Below are 16596 nucleotides of genomic sequence, written 5' to 3' on the forward strand. Positions count from 1 at the left end.
TGGAGGAGGAGGATGGAGGCGGTGGCATGGCAGCGGCTGCGCAGTCACTTGCGGCCGAGCTGGAAGTACAAACCCAAGCGCTGGGAGCCCGAGGGCAGCGACCACAGAGCTGCAGTGTCTCACCGAGGCTCTGCGGCTGTGTTTGCACAGCGCTGCCTTGTTCCGCAGGCACCAGCCCGAATTTTGTTTCTTTTTGCACCCAGTAGCAGAGATAAAAGAGGAACTGTGTGGCTGGGGGTAGCGCTGCAGACGGGCTGTGCAGCTCGTTTCACTTTCTAGCAGCTGGCGGTGGTTCTTCTGCAGAAAAGAAATGTTTAATTCTCTAGAAATGTGATGAAAACGTCCGTATGAAAGATTATTGGTGATTTGTATGGGTAGAGGCTTCCTTCAGCTGTAAGATGCTGACGTGACCGCACAGGAGCACGGAGCCCCTCCAGCCCTTTCTCTCCCTCCCCAGCTCCCCTCCGTGCTTTTTTCTACCCCCCACTCTCCAGCCTCTGCACCGACTCACGCTCCATCTCCTTCGCTTCACTGACTCCCAGCCTCCTGCCGACGTGTTTGTTGCTTCCATTCGGGGCAGGCTGGGAATCCTTAATGAGAAAGTGGGTCGGTGGGCAGGGACGGGCACTCCCCTGTTGCGAGCGGCTCTTCCCGAGCCTTTAAACCCCTCTAAGTCCATTACACTTCTCCACCTCACCGGGCCCCGCTCCGCTTCCAGCCATCCCTGCCACCGTGGTTTTTCCGCTGGATGGGATCACCGCTGTTGTTCCCGTGGGATTTCCAAAGGAGTCTTGCTGGAAGTGAATGGAACGGATCTGCTGAGCCCTTGATGTCTCTCGCCAGTTACCGCAGAACGAAGCAGCTGTTGGGTCCACACGTACCTCGTGTGTTATTGTGGGCGTTTCATTATTATTTTTTTTTCCCCTTTGCGCTGTGACTGTTCGTAATCTCTTTGCTGCTGAGACAATCAGCTCCTGTGAGGAAGGAGTGGGGACTTGAGGAGCTGTGTAGCTTTGCCCGAGGTTGTGCAGGAGGCTGTGCTGTGGTGGGGTCTGTACCCCCGGCTGATGGCTCTCCTGCCAGCTGTGCCATCTGCCCTTCTTAGTGCTGGAAGGTGGAACCCACAGTGTCTGCTTTTGGGCTGTGAAACCACTGCAGTCCAGCACGGCTTGTAAGTCATTCAGTCAATTTTTTTTATTTTTTTTTTTTCCCCTTATTTTCCCATCTTCTGCCTTCCCCAGAGCTGCTCTGGATCCTGGTCCTTGCTCCTCTCCCAGCCTTCTGCAGTGATTTATATTTTTCAAAGAGCAGGTGAGCGGAGCCCTTGCTCCGGTTCTCTTTGGCCCTGTTCTGCTCTGGACCCGCTGCGCCGCCGTCCCTGCGGAGGCAGGAGAGGACGGAGGCTGTCCCCCGCGTCCCGGAGCCTGGAGACTGATGTAGTTAGGAACAAATGAGTGTTGAAATGGCAACACACTGACAGTGGGGCCGTCTTCCTGCAGATGTGACTGACCTCGATTTTTCCATGCATCCAAAAACAGGGATTTGGCACTCACTCAGGAGAAATAACCCACGGTGTGTGTTTATGCAATAACACTTAAGCCCTCTTATTCCATATAATGTTTGGGATCACTGGTGCTGATTTCCCACTGCATGGAGAAAAGTTCATGTTCTTTTGTTTGAAGAGCTGTTTTTAAAGGCTGTTCTTGCTTTCATGTGTCCAGTGCTTTCAGCCCCATGTCCCATGCCTTATGGGTGATGCACAGGAGAAGTGCAGAGCTTATGGACATCACCACCGTGTTGTCTCCTACATAGCCCCTTACATCAATGGAAAATGCATCTGATATTTTGAAGGCTGCAGGTGTAAAAGTTGGGTCCTCCAGCTAAAGCCTGTCTACTGTAGATGGAAAAGCAATCTTGAAAAATAAAATACAATTATCCACCTCCATTAATGTAACATCATTAGCTGTCTGTGATAGGTTTTCAGGGCATGTGTGTTCAATCTTGCTAGATAACCTGTCTTAATCACCTTCAAGTTGAGACAAGGTCTTAAAAGAAACAGCAGCAAATGGTGCCTCCAGCTCTTTTCTTGGCATGTTTTTCTGGGCATGGATTTTTGCCTTCTTACCCGTGTTCAGTCCCTTGGCTTCTTTTATCTTGCTGTGAGCTTGACTCAGCAGAAACCATCCTTGTCAGACAGGAGCTTTTAACTTTCCACATTGGGAATTAGCTTTGCGTGTCAGGGGAAGGAGCAAGTGATGCCTGAAAGAACTGATGGCTGAAACTAAGTGCAGTAGTTCTCACTTGGGGTGGCTTCGGGTGAGTGCTGTCTGTAGAGTGGAATTTGACGTCTTGGGTCAGTGGAGTCTTTTTCCATCTTGCCTTCAGTTCATAGATCCCATCTGTTTCTTAAACACTGGATTTATTTTTTTTTTTAATCTTTCTGGTGAGAGGGAGAAATGTTTAAGGAATACAAATTAGCTCCTCCTGTCTAACATACTTTAATCATGCTTCTAAATTGCCGATGGTTACCAACTTGGGGCTGTGCCTGCATCTTTGCACAACCCTAGCTCCCATGGAAGCCATGTGCCTTTAGAAGGAATGCAGTGATGGGCACTTCAGAGTTATGACTTCTGGGAAAACTCTTGTTCCCTTGATACACTACAGTTAGTGTTAGGACCACCTTTGTGACAACGGGTATGTCATTTAATTTCTCCGTGCTAGTTGCTAGCTGTCTGTAATGGGAGGTGGCTTTGTTGCTGAGGGGTTGTAAGCTTTAATTCAAATTCATTAAGTTCACCTAGACCCTCATATTAAGTACAAAGTGATTATTTTTAGGTAGAGCTTCCTGGGAGCCTAGGGATGTGATGCCACCTAGCAATGAAATAGTCCCTGTCCCTCCCAGCTGGGATCCGTGCAGATGCAGACACCCCGTCCCAGGAGCTCATGATGCACAGCTCTGGGTGCTGTCAGGATATGAATAAAAGGAAAAAACTTGGTGTGAGGGAGAGATGAGTTGAGCCCTGTGTGTTTAAAGTGCTTTTGGCTTCCTGGATCCTGAAACCCTATTTTAGTAGGAGGAACTGTTAGACTTTAACATATAAATGTTAACTGGGAAATCTCTCAGTGAATTTTCAAAGGCCATTCAAAGGGCCGTGCTTTTGAAAGTTCCCCTTCCTGACTGCTTCTAGGACATATTTTCACCAGATTGCTTTGTTCTTGAAAGCAGTTACATATGTGCAGTGTGTATATTTTTGGAATCTGGGGGACTCTGTGGTGTTTTACATATGAATGAAATTCCCTGGCACAGCCTACAAGCAATGTGAGCTGGTAAAGGAGTTCCTTGAGAAGGATCCCGTGTTATTACACAGCACTGCTTTTGTGCAAAGGAGAAGGGGGAAAGTTCCCAAAGCACAGCACAGCAAGAGGCAGCGTAACCCAATATTGCTTCAAAAATCTCATTCCAGAAACGCGTGTCCGTTAATGATACTTCCCTACAGACTTTTCTTCATTTCAGATAAGATTTCTCAGGATTTGTATTGGTGTCCAAAGAGAAGAGTTCAGCTACTGATGGGGTACAAAGTACTTTTCAGATGTGCAGAGTTATCCACTGTGAACTGAAGAAGTACTGTAAAGTCTTTGTAGCACAACAATAGCTGGGGAAAAACGTTGGTGTGCAGGATGTTCTTACGTGAAGTAGTAGAATTAGGGCATGGTACCAAGACCAGAGTTTGCTTCTGCTGCTTTGGGAAGCACTTAGTCCTTTTGCAGACTTCTTGTCTGTCTTTGGAATTGGCCAGGCCAGGTGATGTCCAGGAGTGCATCCTTTTCTACCCCAACCATGGTGCCTTGTGCCCCCAAACAAGGGGGTGTTTCATGGGTCTGGAAAGATACCAGACTGCTTCAGAGGCCAGACAGGGCTATTTCAGACCTGGAGAAAGGAAATTCGGCACCTGGGGACTGTGTCACAGGATTCCTGTTTAAACCAAGGATGATCTAGTTCAGGTCTCCTGCAGGGTATTATTACAGCAATCTCAATAGCTGATTTTGGCAGGCAATATTAGCCTTACCAAGTTGATAGAAAACTAGCAGATGGGTGGGTGTAGTCAGAAAATTGACGGATGCAGTGTGAATGTGCTGCTCAATCACTGTCCTACCATAGGCTTGTTAGAAAGTAGGTTCTGCTGCACCTCCACATCAGATCCCACCAGTTTCCTTTATGGACATATGGACATTTGAGTCTGAATCAGTCCTCGCTTCCTTGTCCGTGGTTCTGTTTGACAGTCATTAGTGCTTTAACTGAGAACAGAATGGGAACTCTTAGTGTCTTACCAGAAGTGGAAGTGGCACGATGGTGATGGATGAAAACCTCTTCCTCAAAGCATGATGTCGCTTCATCGCAGCCACAAGGAGATGTCTGGTCCTTGTCCAGTGAGAGGAGATGTTTATATGGCAAAGACAATGTTTGGCAAGTACACAGAGGGAAGGGACAGGTTCACCAAGCAGATCTTTTATTTTTTTCCCCCATTTCCCTCACAAGCTGTTTAAAAAAAAAAAAAAAAGAAGTTGATTCTATAGAATCAGAACTCTTTGCATTTAGTTTATTTTATTGAGGAAAAAAAAACAACCATTTTTCTGGTCCTGAAAACATAAAGCCATCTCAGAACCACCACAAATTTCCATTGTAAAAGTTCCCAATCTGCAGTTGTGTTCCTCTCCATTTCCAACACCCCCCTGAGACCACCATGGGCAATGAAACGAAGCTGAGAAGCCAAAATCTGGTCTTGGCCACAACACCGCAAATCCAGAATTGTTCCAGCTTCCCAGCTAGTGGAAAAAGCCTGACGGGCAGCATATAGCTCCACTGACCTGAGAGGGACAGAACTGCCTTACGGCACTTCAACTTTTGTCCTCTTTGTTTCTGGTCAAACTTTTGCCCCTTGGATGTGTTTTTATAGTTGTGTTTTCTCTTGACTTGAAATCCATGGCTACAAATAGCGATTTGCTCAGTCTCATTCCCTCCAGGTTTACAGGCCAATTTATATGGAAGTCTTTGAAGTCCTCAGTGCTTTTTGCATGGGCTTCAAGTGTGAAGTATGCCTAAAAGAAAGAGTAAATCTTGGAATATCTCTTTTGAACTTGGCTCCCCTCCTCTATCGTGGTGGCCTCCTGAGATACAGGCGTAGCTTTGGATGTACAATAAACCTGTACTATAAAGAAATGGAACCTTTTTTGATCTGATCTTAATATATAGTCATTCCAGCTGTTGAAGAGGGTTATTAATTATTGTTTGGAAATACAGACCCCTATTCTTTACATTTGTGTCCAGCTGGCATTAAATTATTAATTTTATTTTGGATCTAATCAGCAAAAAAGACAAGTGAAATATCTGTATGACATCAGCGAGGGAATAACAGAACATTGCAGTCTGAAAATGTAATCAGTGTAGCGCGGATATGTCTAATTCTTCTGAGCCTGGTCCAGCTTCTGATTTCTCTGCGTGGAGTCTAATAAACTGGATCTAAACTGGGAGAACACAACATGCGATGTCGTTGAGGCTGCCTCCTCTTCTGCTGGCTTGGCAGACACGTGCGAGCGAACAGTCCGTGTGTAGCTGTGTTAGCACCGTGCGTGCTGTTCTGTGCAGAGTGGTGATACTCTTTGGAATAATCTCTTTATTCCAGTATCTTTTCTTGGAGGGGAAGAAACAAACAACGATAAAGTCATGTGGGAATAAGTCCCCGCAAATACACGAAGCTAAAATCTGATTGCTGGGTCCAGGATGTTAGGAAAATTCTTCATTGGATTTGTCATTGCCTTCAAGTGCATCGGCTTAGGTACGTCAGCCACATGAAATGGTAACCTCAAAGGCAATGTTGTCACTGTCCTTTCATGTCCTGGCTCAAAAACATGACCCGGAGTGTGGTTTAGAGGAAGAATTGGGTATGAAATCAGAACACGGGAGATGTGAGGCTCTTTTAGGTTACTTGATTGGGGGTTTTTGAGCTCAGAAGAAATGCTGAGGTCTATTTCTAGCCTAAATTGAGGCAGAGCTGGTGAGCTGGCAGTTGTATTTCAGTACTTCAAGCAGAAGTCTTGTTGCTGGGAGGATTGACTTCTGAACAACTGTGTCACAGGCAGCTTCTGGTAGCTCAGTTTCTTGACACATAGAAGGGTCATAATGATACTTAACTAATAGTAGAGGGGGTTGTGGTATTTTACTAGCTGAGAGTTTGAAGTCTCTGGATGAAATAAGGTCTGTGATTATGGGATAATCTTCTGTGAAGCTGCTTGGGTCAGTCGAGGGCCTGACTTTCAGTTCACATGGATTGATTTTATTCCACTCACTTTCATAGCATCTCTCCCAGTTCACACCAGTGCCAGGAGAATACTACTGCAGCCATAGCCTAGCAATGACTCCAGACTTCTAAGAAGGGAGCTGTGCAATTACCAGGGCTGAGTTTAATTACAACCTCTCAATAAAATGGCTTGTGGCAGAATGTACAACTCAATAAATTCACCAGATTTCATCGCATGCAGTTGCTGTGAAGATTAAGTAGTATTAAAAAGGCAGATGTGTTTATAGTGATGAAGCTGCTTTTTGAAGTTTTTGGTGGGGGAAATCTGCCTGCTAACAGTTAAGCTAAAATGTTAGGGATTTTCACCTTATAAACTCCTCTTAAACAATACGCACATTTAATGCTAGTAGGAGCAGGGAATAACGTGTAAAACTGCAGTTTATAATAGCAACTGGAAGGCTGCATAGATGGTTTTATTACATACACAATTTCTCTAACATCTGACCTTAATTCACGTTTATATTGTCCGTATCAAGTAGTTTTTCTCGTTCCTGGTAGTGGTGTTCGTTAGCTGAAGACCAAGAAAAATTTCATGCGTGCTTTAGATGACGCGTAATTAAACCAGCTGAACTAAACCTTTACAGGGGAAAGCTGCAACATGGGCTATTAATAGAACCTCCAGGAAGGGGTTGTTAGCAAGCCAAGGCTTGCTCAAATGAGGCAGGATGCAAAAAAGAAAAAAAAATGGGGCATGCCACAATACCAGGAAGCTATAAAACCATTAATCCCCACCCATGAGGACATCCATCCAAAAAGTCCAGTTTTGTCTTCAAGGCAAGGCTGATGGCTGAATTCAGCTCTCCCACTGCAGCAGTAATTTCTCTTGAGCTTAGTGAGGGGTCAAAACCATGAAGGTGTGGCTCTTAAACTGCATATTTTTGAGAGCTCCAAAGTGCCAGAGAGCGATTATATGGGATTTTTGTGAGGCTTCAGTCTGGAAGCGTCCTGCAGGCTGTTGGTTAAACTGCCCAGTCCTCTGTGTGTCACCCCCTGCCCGTGCAGAATAGCCACCACCGCTCTCAAACTGGGCACTCGTGCAGGGCCTGAGTGGGAGCTGCAGGAACCCCTCTGCTTCGGAAAAGCTCTTATGGACCGGAGAGCCACAGCGTGTCCCAGTCCGTAAGGAAGCCAGGATGTGATGCAGCCCTTTGCCAAGCGGAGATCGGTGCGCCGTGCGGCTAGCGGGTCGGTGGGGTTTTAAGGTAAGGGAGAAGATAGAGCAGCTGAATGAAGAGCAAAGGTGTGCTGGGAGCCAGCCCTTAACACGTGCACTGATCACTGGTGTGATCAATAAATGCTGGTGCTTTATGGACTTACACTGTCACTTCTCATATCCTCCTTAGATTTTTTTTCTTTTCATGCCTATGTTAAAACAATGCTACTTTTATCTTCCCCCATACTGGGAAAGTTCCCTTTAAATCAGTTCCTCTAAGTGTTTTGCCTTCCCCGTTCATTCTACACCAAGTGCCTGATGCACTGGTGGATGTTATCTCTCCCCCACAGCACTGAACCGTTTTGGCTCATGGGACACGTAACGTTTCAGCGTGGCTGAATGCCAGCTCTGGTGTATTGAAGCCACGCAGAGAAGCCAGCAGTGGCTAGTGGTGTTGTCTCACTTCAGCTTATTGTCTGCCTTTAATCTTGAGCCCATTAATCCGTCGAAGGAGGAGCGAAGGACTGTGAGCGAGACAGGCAGAAAACCAGCCCTGGATGATGGGTGAGGTCAGAGCAGATGCACCTTGTAAGCAATGTGAAACCATGTAGTGACAGCAGAGCAAACCCAGGCACATCGGGGATGTAATTAAGAGACTTGGTGACTGTGGCTGGAGCAGTTGTGGCATGTTGGGGTATGCAGGTGCTCAAATCCCACTGCCTTCCAAAGGGAGGTGAACACTCGGTTTGTCTGGGAAAAAGATAAACAGGCTAACCAGTAATTTTGGAACCTCATCAGTGTTTTACCAAGGGGAAAAAAAAGATTATTTGTAAAACACAAAATCTTTTTTTAAAATTTCTTTTTTAAAAAGCAGTTACTTTGCTGATGTAAACCAGCTTGCTTGCTTCTAAGCCATAAGCTGTTGCATTTTGGACTCTGTATCTCAGAACGTTAGAAGATAAATCTGCAGAATGTTTTCTGCTCATAGCTGAGAAACCACTGTAATCCTACCCTTGGCTTTGCCATATAACTTGCTGAGAGTGTATTTTAAATCAAGAGAAACGTTAGGATTACGCCTGAAATTCAGTGTGATTCAAGGACCACAAACTATTTAATTCCTCCTTTGAAGGTTTCAGCACTGATGAAGAGATACTTCAGTGATCTTTTCCTTTTCTCTTTTTTCCTTCCTTTTGTTTCTGTTTTTGGAGCAAGCTTTGAGCTTAAATTGAGCTGGCAACTTCCTTTTCCGAGCTCAGCAGCTGACATCATTTGTACAGCAGTAATCAACAACAGGAAGAAAACATCTGGGCTTGGAAGCATGAAGAGATCAAGGCTGTAGTGGTCTGGAGAATAAAGGGGTGACAACAGTCTGTGTTGCAACAGTTTGTCTTGAGCATGTCCTGCAGACTGGAGGCCACTGCAGGAATTGAACGTTCCTGGTTTCCAAGATGACGGAAGGAAAGAAGGAGCAGCAAGCTGTGGAGTTCCCGAGGGAGAAGTGGTTCGGTGAGGTCAGGACAGCACGCTGCTTTTCGCATGGGAAACCTCCAGGGTAACCTCCACGGCTGGGTTTTGTGCGTGCTCCAGTGGGTCAGGAGACCTTGTGTCCATGGTCCTGTGGCGGATCGCACCCGAGGGTCATCTTGGGAACTGAGGGCTGTGGGAATGCAGCGGATGGAGCTCTCATCAGCTGCGCTGTACTGCTCCGAAGCACAGGGACCTTAAAGAAAAAGCTTTTTGTTTTATTCTGAGCTGTTGGGCTCTTCCTGAGGACTGGAAGGAGAACTTCCTCTGAGCCATATGTGGGCGATTCCTATCCATACCGATAGGCAGAAGTAGTTACAGTGCTCACTTCTTTTAACAGCAGGTGAAGAATCAGTCTTGACTCTTGTCCTTCAAAGGATCTAGCTCATTCTTACTTGGGCTCCCAAAAACCCCAACCCTGGCGTGTAGGGATGTGGGCCATGATCTCGCAGTGTAGTTGGCCTCTTCCGTTGTAACAAGGGATGATAAAATTGAGGAGACGTTTGAATTTGTGTCTGAATTACCTCTAGACTGGCCCTTAGGGTTACATCCACCTTCCTCATGTCTTGCGTGCAGCATCTGCTGCTTCTACTGCCTCGCTGGCTCCTCTCTGCTCTAGGCTGCTGTGTTTGAGGCATCCCATGGTGTGCTCTACCATGTTGCTCCTTCGCCGAGTCTCTTTGGACTAGTTAAGTCACAGGCTTGTGAAGGCTGTTGGCTTACCTTGCACGTTCAGGCCGCCTTCTTGCTGACTTCTTCCATGTGAACGAAACGAAGTGGTTGATCAGTAATATTTGCCTGGCAGAGAGCTGCTATGGAAACAAACTGTGTTCTGTTTTGATGGGGATGATGGGTGATTTGGCTGTCGGTGAGCTCAAGGGAGCTGCTGCGCGATGTGTCGGCCACGCGGCTTCCATGTGAGATATTCCTAATCCCCAGAGCTGGCTTTCATGCACATATGCACCACTACCTCCATCCCTTATCCTTATTGGAACCAGCTGTGGTTTGACTTTGTCAAAGATCTGATAGAGCTGCCTTACCCCCTCTCCCACTCTCCGCAAACTCCCATTAGTCATACTTGGGCAGCGCATGAAATAAGAGGGTGATAAAGCTCTGATCTGGACACCAGAGTCATTCCGAGGGGCTCTGCGCTGGGCTGCGAAGACTCCGCTGTGTTAACCCCTTGGTGCCTCCTCATGCCCATAAGCCATGTATCATCTTGGGGTTGGCGGAGCTCTTAGGGCACCTTTCATCTAAGCAGAGATGGATGTATTATTCCGGTGTGTTAGAGATTAAATGAGCTTTTTTTGCTTTTTAATTAATTAGTGGGCTGAGGAAGACAGCTCTTGTGTTAAGGCACTGGCCATTTAAAATCCAGAAAACCTGGGTGTTCTCTGGATCCTTTTGGTAATGTGGAGAGAATGTTGTTTTTCTCCTTGTTGTTCATACTACTTAAGCTAAAGATTAACTCTGGCAGAGTGACGAGGGGCTACGTACTGGCCAAGAAACAATTCAGTGTGGAAGTCAGTGGAAGGTTTCTGACCATGGGGGAGGAGGAGCTCATGGAACAGAAAATGGAGAATTTTTTTTAAAAGCAGGACAGTTCATCGTCTGGTTAAATTTGGGTTACTTTTCCCGAGGGTGGTGAAAAGCACGTCCTTGATCTGATGCTGGTCACTGGGCAGAGCTTTCACTCATAGCATAGATTCCTCTGATGGGCAGGACACTGCTCTTGGAGCAGACGAAGGCTCCTGAACCCCTGAGCCACTGCTGATCAAAGCTGCAGCTCTACTGCCGCTGTATCAGCGAAGAACTGTATGTCACATCCTTCCCTCGGCAGGATAGCGTGATGCTTCCAGGGGCAAAATCGAGCCTTTTGGAAAAGCACAAATATTTTAAGTGCTGTTTTTCTGTCTGTCATGTAGTCACCTTTGCAAAAGGGAGAGAGGGCGTGCAGAGCTTTGCGGGAAGGACGGCTGTTTCGGGTAATCCTCTCGGCTTCCTCCAGCGTTGGCACATCTCAGACGTCGGAGATGTCGTTACCGACTCGGGTGGCTGGAGCTCGTGGGTCGATCAGGGGAGCAGTTGCTGCTTTTGCAGGGAGTCAAGAGCTCCCGGTGTAAATCCAATTCTTAAGGCAGTGCAAAACCAGTAAATCTACAATCTGACACGTCTGCGTGGGGTGAAGCAAAGCTTTGTACTTCACAGAGTGAGTAGAGCCCGAGGACTTGGTCTCTTATCCCAGTTGTGATTTAGAGCTAACTGATGGCAGCCCAGATACTCACCCCTAAAGTTAAAAATAAACTGCTTGAATTTCTTGACTGATATTTGAAGCAACTTTTCATTTTTTTCTGTGATTTGATATAAAATCAAGCCAAGGCTCTCTCCTCTTCCCCAGCAGTGCCTGCCCAGTTTGTGACCCCTGAAACTCCCCGGTCTCTTCCTATTCTCTCAGCAGCAGCTCAGTTTCTGAGATGCTGGCTTGTTTCTTTTGTTTCACTGTGTCTAAGTGAAGACCTCAGAGATCCTGTGCGTTCAGATAAAAACTTGAATGCTATTCAGAGTGCTGGGAGGAACACTAAACCTTCAGATCCAAACCTTTGAGGCTGTTCTGCATCTGTAGCACTGGTGGAGTATCCTGTAGCTGCCTATGAACCCATGAACCCCATTGCTGCTGGACCCAACTTGTTAGGCTGGAACGAGGGTCACACTGAGCAGATGTCAGAGGACCATCTTGTTGTCAGGACCGGTCTCCAGCAACGACAGACTCTTAGTCCTGCTTCTTCCCGTCCTCGCTTGTACGCTGTCTCTGGAAGATGCTCTCAGTTGGGATGTGTTGGACACATGTGTGGAGTCCGTGGTTGTCACTGCGTACGTACCGGCAGTAACACAGCTTTGCACTCTTTGGACACCTTTTCTGGCGTGTCCAGAGGCACAGACAAAGGCACTGCTTGAACGTGAGGTGCTGAGTACTGAAAGCTGCTGACGGATGCTCACGGGGGTTGTTTATTTGTCACCAGACAGGGGTGCGGTGTTTATAGAGCGCTCTGCAGTGCCTTGTGTTTGCTGCCCTGGGAGTTTCATTTACTCCATTCGCAAACAATTGCAATAAACAGGCTGCAGTAATTGAGCTATTTCCTTCAGCTTCTGCTCTGTAATCAGCTTCCCGGCTGCGTTCTCAGATGTGAGGCTTTAGAAAGCAGATCTCAAACTGAAGTGTTTTGAGGGGAAGGGGATGTCTGGTTTTTGTGACAGCCTCTGCAAAGCTTAGATGTCTGTCTTAGACATCCAGGAAAGCTACTGCGCCAGCCGTTTACCAGTGCTTTGGTTGTCCTTCCCAGTTGATCACGTCGTTCCTGAGCCAGGGACCAGTTTGCTGACTGCGTTCGACCAGTGGCGAGAATGGGCCGACAGCAAATCCTGCTGCGACTACTCCCTGCACGTGGATATCACCGAGTGGCATAAAGGTGTCCAGGAGGAGATGGAAGCTCTGGTTAAAGATCATGGTAAGTTCAGTTACCGAAAGTTCAGGGAAGCCTTTCCCCTCTTTATTTTTGAGGACTGGCTCTTGTGAAATGTTTTGCTCTTACATCTTAGTAGAGCTGTTCTGAGCCCTGGCATTGACTTGGCCCGTTCTGGCTTCTCTGGAGGTTTGGACAGTCACTGTTGGAGAGGGCTCGGGAGGATGGTACACACTGGTGTCACTGCAGTGTGTTTGGTGGGTCAGCATTGGTTTTGCAGAGGTGAATCTCTTGCTGCTGCCATGCAGAGGAGCACTTTTGTTCAGTGGGAGTCCTTTGATTTTCGTTAGTGCAGGTAGGTGATATGTTTGGCCCTTAAACTGTTGTAAACAAGCGGAGAATCAGGCTCAGAAGGAACAATCCAGCACTGGTTACTAAAAGTGGAGAAGAGCTGAACAAAATGACCTCATGGGTTTTTCCCCTCTTTAATTTCCTTGACGTTTCATCCTTAGGCTAGAGTAATTTTCCATCCTGTTTGTAGTTTAAAAAAACCAACCTTTTACATCCTAATGAGTGCTTTCCCACACGTGCTGGGCAAAAGCTTTCACTGGTTCAGAAGGCAGGAGAGGGAAAGCTGACTTAGGAACCTCCCTGTGTCTTGGTCAGCACAAACACGGTGGAGGAGGGCATGCTTACACTGATTTCCCATCGCTCTCGCAGGAGGGGGTCGGGGATCAGGCTGCCAGACCCAGTCTCTGCTTTTGTGTGTGATGCCTTACGCTTATTTTTTTTTACTCAACCTCCTACAGTGCTGAATCCACAGAATTATTCTTATTTCAATGTGAAGTGGAAGCCCAGGGCTTTAGCTGTCCCCAGGGCTGGAGTGCAGGCTCCTCCGTTCTCATCAGCTGTCTGAATAAATGCCAGGTGGCCGAGGAGGTCCTGCCTGCACGCTGTGATCTGTCGAGAGTGCGCGTGCGTGTGTGCACACGCGTGTGCATATGCGTTTCACAGTGGATTAAAGTCATTTGTTTGCCTGCCCATCATTACTGCTTGCTGGGGGGGGGGTAAAAGTACTCCCATTTACTTGCAGGAGTAAAAGTAACCCAAATTTAATCAGTAATCATCATTACTGATTGAGGGGGACGTCCTCTTGCTCTGGGAAACACTGTTTTCGTGGCTTCATCTGCGCCTGCAGTTTGTATGTCAAGGATATTTCCTTTGCTCTCTTTGTCCCAGGTGTGAACTCCTTCTTGGTGTACATGGCTTTCAAGGATCGCTTTCAGCTGACTGATTCTCAGGTAGGAAGGCTTCATGTTCACACGCTTCTGTCCCTGCAGGCTGTGCACGAGTCACATAAAAGGGTTTAAATTCAAAGCATTGGGATCTGACATTCTCTTTTGGTTTCAGTCTTTGTGTTCATAACAGTACCTAAGATTTGCAACGGTACCCAGAGCTCTGGTTTGAAGATTTTTTTTTTTTTTTTAATTAAAAAACCACAACAAACCCTGAAAGGCTTGGCTGGGGAAAGCAATGGCAAAACCCTCATTTTGAGAGATCTAAGGTTTTATTCCGGCTCCTCTGGTGTGGAAGCAGTGGCAGTTTTATAAATTGCTGCTTTGTGCCGAGGCGCAGGGCAGGACGGTGAGGTCTCTGGCATAATGGTTCTGTGTGTTTATCAGCTGAAACTGGTCCGGCTCCAGAAGTGGGTTTCTGGCTTCAGCAGTAGAATCACTGAGACCTTAAAAAGGAATTGCCCTCCCGTTGGGTTTGCTGTTCTGGTGGATAGGTTTGGGTACGTTTAATTGTTGAGAAGGGCAGTTTACATTTCTAAACGTGGTGGGAGGAGAGGAATGCCTGGGAGTCATTTGGAACAGTGTGGGAGGCAGTGGTGTATGACAGTTATCGCTAATGACTCTGGTAAACATTTTAATGAGTGACCATTGACGGAGCTGGCGTCGGTTGTGGGTTACTCAACCTGAGCCCTCTCAAACTGGTTGCTGGAGTGGGAAATCACACTGCTCCTATCCCAGGCGGTGAGGACGGTGGGTGCAGATTCTCCCTGAAAAACAAATGTAAGGGTTTTTTTCATGCCAGGCGTGAGTACATGAAAGTATGAAACAGGTGCAAGCCTGAGCTCCTTGAAACCACTCCAGATGTAGGCCTGTGTAGTTGCTGTTTCTTTCTCCAGTGTGGTAAATGTACCAAACGTGGCTTTTGAATAATGCTGCTTTGCCATATCGGTAGCATCGACTGTATAGATTGTACAGGAAACTCAGTTATTGGCAGGAAAATGAATCATATCTATCCAGTAAACCACATCTTGTATTTCTTAATTCTTCCCTTTCTCTTTTCCATTCTGCAAAATTCTGCGTGCTGAAGGAAACTGGAGCATATCCTGTATGATAGGTGTGTACTGAAGTGTACACTAAGTATGTCATGTGTGTTTTCTGTCTTCCAGATATATGAGGTCCTGAGTGTAATCCGGGATATTGGCGCGACAGCTCAAGTGCACGCTGAGAACGGTGACATCATTGCTGAGGTATGTTATGTTTATTCTGTGGATTATTAACTTCAAAACGCTGGAAGGGTTTTAAACTCGTTCTTTGCAAACAGAAAGTCACCACGACTTTTAGAAGCATGGCGTAGCTGTATCAAGGATGCAAGGAGAGCTGTACATCAAGTCTTATCCCCTTCATTGCCACTGATAAAGCAGGTTTTCGTGGCAGTTTTCAGTTCGTCCTTTAAACAGCAATGAAGAGGAAATGTTAATAATGCATTGTCTGACTGGGGAAGAGCCCACTTGATTCTTTGAGCCCAGTTGTCTGCGGTTGCGAGATGATTTTTTCATGAGATACTGTTTTGCCACGTCTTGGAGATTATTTTATAGACACAAATGAGTAGTGAAAGTTGAGGGGCTATGAACCTAATGTGAAGCAAATCAAGATAAAAGGTTTCCCTGTCCTCTTGTGAACAAATCAGCAAGGGTTTTCGAGCTCTGGTTATTCTCAACAGGGAAAGTTGGACAGGATTCTGGTTGTAAGGCCCTTATGTCAAGCCTCATGTGATTATTAGCTAGCACAGATGCCTAGGATCTCGCTTGTACCTCTTTCAAACAGCTGTGTTTGCTGCAAGAAAAACGTATGTTGCTTTAAATCCTTTTCCTGCTCTTTTTTTCTCTCTGCCTTAGGAGCAGCAAAGGATCCTGGAACTGGGAATCACAGGCCCTGAAGGGCACGTGTTGAGCAGACCTGAAGAGGTGAGGACTTCACTGCCTTTGTGTTTATTCCCTCAATTTATAACATTTCTGCGTTGCCATCGAGTACTTCATATTGGGTCATGTGACCAGAAACACAATTTCATCCCTGCTGTAAGCATTATTGCTGCGGGGGGTAAGGGAAGAGGCTAAGACACTTCTTGGGACTAACTAGTCTCTTCTAGAGACTAACTGCTGTGGGTACTGAAGAGGAATTGAAGAGCCCCCTCTGTACTGGAGAAGGGGGACACCTCCAGGGAGTAGTTCATCCAGCCTAAGATTTGATTCACCCTCTGGAAAAGCTAATCTGTTTCTGTTGATTATCAGAGATAGTCTGTAAAGGCTCTGCTCACACATCAAGTATCTAAAGTTCGATGTGTTTGAACCACAGAGGCCATGATAAGCACTCAGGGCACAGAGCTGTTGGTACTTGGCACATCTTCAGTTCAGCTCTTTGATAGCCCAAACTGGAATCCTGTATTAGGAGATGTAGAAAGTGAACCTGAAGCACAGGTACAGTACAGTCTACCTGAATCACCAGTTCCTTGGTGCTGCTGCTGCTGGGGAACACTTTAAGATGGAGTCCCTGAAGAATTACATGTTCTGGTGGTGTTGGTCTTTATGGAACTAGACCCTGAAGTTCTTGTAGTTTCCCATTGCTTTCAGTCAAGTTTTGCAGGAGTAAAGACTTGAGAATTTGGGTTTATGTAGGCAAGATTCTGGCTTTTCTAGATCCCATCTTGTGGGCTTCTCTCTCGGTCCTTATTTTATCAAGACTTCCTCTGAATCAGCAGAAATTTTTAGTATATCACCAAATCCTGACATTCTGTATTGGGCACTTGCATA

General features: G+C 46.5%; 1 protein-coding gene across 2 annotated transcripts in view; it reads left to right on the plus strand.

Annotated features, from left to right (window-relative positions):
• DPYSL2 (dihydropyrimidinase like 2) overlaps positions 1 to 16596 on the plus strand; it is a 50948-nt gene that overhangs the window by 20524 nt on the left and 13828 nt on the right. For both annotated transcript variants that reach the window (XM_086627972.1, XM_086627973.1), the window contains exons 4-7: positions 12375 to 12539; positions 13734 to 13795; positions 14956 to 15036; positions 15685 to 15753. In XM_086627972.1, coding sequence (XP_086484098.1) covers positions 12375 to 12539; positions 13734 to 13795; positions 14956 to 15036; positions 15685 to 15753 — 377 coding nt within the window. The remainder of the gene's footprint in view (positions 1 to 12374; positions 12540 to 13733; positions 13796 to 14955; positions 15037 to 15684; positions 15754 to 16596) is intronic.

The sequence above is a fragment of the Tauraco erythrolophus genome, chromosome 29, assembly GCF_009769465.1.
Source record: "Tauraco erythrolophus isolate bTauEry1 chromosome 29, bTauEry1.pri, whole genome shotgun sequence".
Classification (NCBI taxonomy): domain Eukaryota; kingdom Metazoa; phylum Chordata; class Aves; order Musophagiformes; family Musophagidae; genus Tauraco; species Tauraco erythrolophus.